The sequence below is a fragment of the Polistes dominula genome, unplaced genomic scaffold (genome assembly GCF_049000335.1).
Source record: "Polistes dominula isolate Pdom_NZ unplaced genomic scaffold, Pdom_raw_medaka contig_27, whole genome shotgun sequence".
Taxonomy (NCBI): Eukaryota; Metazoa; Arthropoda; class Insecta; order Hymenoptera; family Vespidae; genus Polistes; species Polistes dominula.
Genome location: NW_028300906.1, coordinates 2887197 through 2891343, shown reverse-complemented (window position 1 = coordinate 2891343; position 4147 = coordinate 2887197). Strand labels below are relative to the sequence as shown.

The window sequence follows — 4147 nt, the reverse complement described above, 5'->3', positions numbered from 1 at the left end:
TAGAGGACAATGTCACAGTCTAAAGGTGAATCTCGAGAAGGAAGGTACATTGAACATATTTAATGAGCTTTTTAATAAAAATAGACACTCTCATTCTTTAATTAACAATTATTTTATTATTCTAATATACTCTAATTACATTTCAGGTTATATCTACATGTATAGATTGGTTTAAACATTTCATATGTTTTAATGTACATTAAGTAGAAAATAATACGGATATGTTATAAATTTATGTTTCTTTTTTCGATTACAAATAAAATGTGAATGTTATTCATAATTATTCTAAAAATAATGAATAGAATAAAGAGAATATAGTATCTTATAGCATAGAAAATCATGTGGAATAATCTTTGTGTGAATCGTGTATAGACGTTATTATAAATATTTTTTAAAACAATGTACATCTTATGCATCTCTGAAAGTATTTAAATTGTAAGGATTCTTTATCGATACATATTTTGTGAATTTATTCTTTCATTTGCTGCATTTCATATTAGACATTTTTATATCGATAATTCTCTTCCATACGATTCTGTTCTTTTGTGCAAAACGATAAAGATTTCTTAATGTCGACATTGTCTTTATTTTATTCATTATTTTTAGAATATTTATAAGTTATGTGTACATTTATTAAAAAAATAGAAATGATTTTTAATTTATTTAATAAATAAATTATCATATGCAGTTTGACCAGAGTAGTTATGAGGAAGGTCAGATACCATCTGTGTAAAAAGTTGTGATAACCGTTTTCATATTCAAAAAAATGAATTAGCCAATCACAGCCAATCTGCCGACCGTTTTCTTTAGTTTCATGGCGTCATTCGTGGAGAACACATCGGAGTATCATCGTCCTGTTAAGATCAGGTAATTAAAAGGTATTTTGTAAGTCTTACACCTTCCTATTATAGTATATCAAGGATGTAAGGATCAATTTTTATTTTCTTTGTATATTTTGACAATTTTCATGCACCTATATCGTATTTCTAATCATTCGAAATTTTTCTTTATTATACGTGGAAAGAATATATACTGCGTATACATATTAGACATTTTTATATCGATAATTCTCTTTCATACGATTCTGTTCTTTTGTGCAAAACGATAAAGATTTCTTAATGTCGACATTGTCTTTATTTTATTCATTATTTTTAGAATATTTATAAGTTCTGTGTACATTTATTAAAAAAATAGAAATGATTTTTAATTTATTTAATAAATAAATTATCATATTTAGTTTGACCAGTGTAGTCATGAGGAAGGTCAGATACCATCCGTGTAAAAAGTTGTGATAACCGTTTTCATATTCAAAAAAATGAATTAGCCAATCACAGCCAATCTGCCGACCGTTTTCTTTAGTTTCATGGCGTCATTCGTGGAGAACACATCGGAGTATCATCGTCCTGTTAAGATCAGGTAATTAAAAGATATTTTGTAAGTCTTACACCTTCCTATTATAATATATCAAGGATGTAAGGATCAATTTTGATTTTTTTTGTATATTTTGACAATTTTCATGTACCTATATCGTATTTCTAATCATTCGAAATTTTTCTTTATTATAAGTGGAAAGAATATATACTGCGCATACATATTAGACATTTTTATATCGATAATTCTCTTCCATACGATTCTGTTCTTTTGTGCAAAACGATAAAGATTTCTTAATGTCTACATTGTCTTTATTTTATTCATTATTTTTAAAATATTTATAAGTTACGTGTACATTTATTAGAAAAATAGAAATGATTTTTAATTTATTTAATAAATAATTTATTATATGTAGTTTGACCAGTGTAGTCATGAGGAAGGTCAGATACCATCCGTGTAAAAAGTTGTGATAACCGTTTTCATATTCAAAAAAATGAATTAGCCAATCACAGCCAATCTGCCGACCGTTTTCTTTAGTTTCATGGCGTCATTCGTGGAGAACACATCGGAGTATCATCGTCCTGTTAAGATCAGGTAATTAAAAGATATTTTGTAAGTCTTACACCTTCCTATTATAATATATCAAGGATGTAAGGATCAATTTTGATTTTTTTTGTATATTTTGACAATTTTCATGTACCTATATCGTATTTCTAATCATTCGAAATTTTTCTTTATTATAAGTGGAAAGAATATATACTGCGCATACATATTAGACATTTTTATATCGATAATTCTCTTCCATACGATTCTGTTCTTTTGTGCAAAACGATAAAGATTTCTTAATGTCTACATTGTCTTTATTTTATTCATTATTTTTAAAATATTTATAAGTTACGTGTACATTTATTAGAAAAATAGAAATGATTTTTAATTTATTTAATAAATAATTTATTATATGTAGTTTGACCAGTGTAGTCATGAGGAAGGTCAGATACCATCTGTGTAAAAAGTTGTGATAACCGTTTTTATATTCAAAAAAATGAATTAGCCAATCACAGCCAATCTGCCGACCGTTTTCTTTAGTTTCATGGCGTCATTCGTGGAGAACACATCGGAGTATCATCGTCCTGTTAAGATCAGGTAATTAAAAGATATTTTGTAAGTCTTACACCTTCCTATTATAATATATAAAGGATGTAAGGATCAATTTTGATTTTTTTTGTATATTTTGACAATTTTCATGCACCTATATCGTATTTTTAATCATTCGAAACTTTTCTTTATTATAGATGGAAAGAATATATACTGCGCAGCATTGTCGCGCATGCAGTTTTTAGCGCCACTCTTACGCGCAGCATTGTCGCGCATGCTGTTTTTAGCGCCACTCTTACGCGCCTGTTTTATGCATATCAATATGGCGAATCTTTCGAATCTTTTAATCTGTCGTCTGAATACTTGTTGCAGCGGATTTTGTTATTCCGTTTATTTCAGGTAATTGTTTCAAATAATTTCCTAAATTACACCTTCCTGTTATCAAATGATGTTAAATATCAAATGATATATAATGTTATATAATCAAATGCTATATAACTAATTTTATATACTAAATACTACATGCAAGATTTTTATACGTGAGTTTTTTCATATTTTACTTTTTTTTAGCTTTCTAAGCATGGGTAGAGTTATAACACGAATTCACTAACATTTTAAACTTATGACAACTTTTTTTATCTTCTCCATATACGGAGAGATGAGCATTATTTCTTTTAAATATAAGCATATAAGTATATACAAATACTACAGAAAGAGTGAGAGAGAAGGAGTGAGAGAGAGAGAGGAAGAATAAGAAAACAATACACTCTACATATAGGTTATTATAAATGTGTGTTTTTATTTCCAGGAATTTCTCGAGGAATTTTCTTCGTCGAATTTCCGACGACAAAACGTAAACAGCCGATAACATAGGTATAATAGCCGAACGTTCGACACTCCCGACATCTCCTCTAGCAAGGTTACATAATAACGTACCTCGTATTCGTCTTCTATCTTTCGACGAGACAACATCAACGAAAATAAGGCGTATTAAATTATTTAATAATTTTATTTCTAACGTTATCGTTTTGATTTTAATAGTTTAAAAAGCTTTTCATTGCATAGAATGGTATAAAATCTGGTTTATTTTTTATGTTACTCTTTATTGAGTTTGCTGATACAATTATCGTTTTATTTAGACAACTTTAAAGATTTTTAATTAATATTTATACTAACAATACATACTTGATATGTAATATTGGAAGCAAATAGTTGCATACTTTGATCAATTTCACAAATATTTAATAACTTGAATACCATTCTATAAAAATATTCAATGGTTTCAATGTGTGCCCTGCCTTCAGAAATGATTTACAGGAAATATTGTAATATAGTCTTTAGTATGTTTCAGCTTTTTAGACTTTTTATTTAATTTTATTTTATACATCGTCATCCTAAGGGTAGGATACCCATCCTGCAGTCATCAACGAAGACTAAAAGTAAGTATATTTTACTATCAAACATTTCTATGATAATTTCAATTGATTTTTATTACAACAGTGATATTAATTGTTCTTTTTCTTTTTCTGTTACAGAAAATCATTGCAATCGAGCGCGTAGGCAATGAGGTTTTCGTGTGTTGCATCGTGTTAAAATAAAATATAAAAAAGTCGACAAGAGTAGATTCAGTGTTGATCGTCGCATGTTAAAGTCTCGTTTGCTCGGTTAAGAAACTCGCAAG

The 4147-nt window shown here is 28.1% G+C and overlaps 1 protein-coding gene across 1 annotated transcript; it reads left to right on the top strand.

The window, feature by feature from the left end:
- The first annotated feature begins 512 nt into the window (after positions 1-512).
- On the top strand, positions 513-3601 carry LOC149033401 (uncharacterized). Its single transcript, XM_089179507.1, has 5 exons — positions 513-867; positions 1238-1965; positions 2458-2514; positions 2664-2865; positions 3275-3601. Exons 2-5 carry the CDS (start codon positions 1913-1915, stop codon positions 3332-3334), a joined length of 372 nt encoding a protein of 123 aa, XP_089035633.1. The 5' UTR covers positions 513-867; positions 1238-1912; the 3' UTR covers positions 3335-3601.
- Positions 3602-4147: the final 546 nt, after the last annotated feature.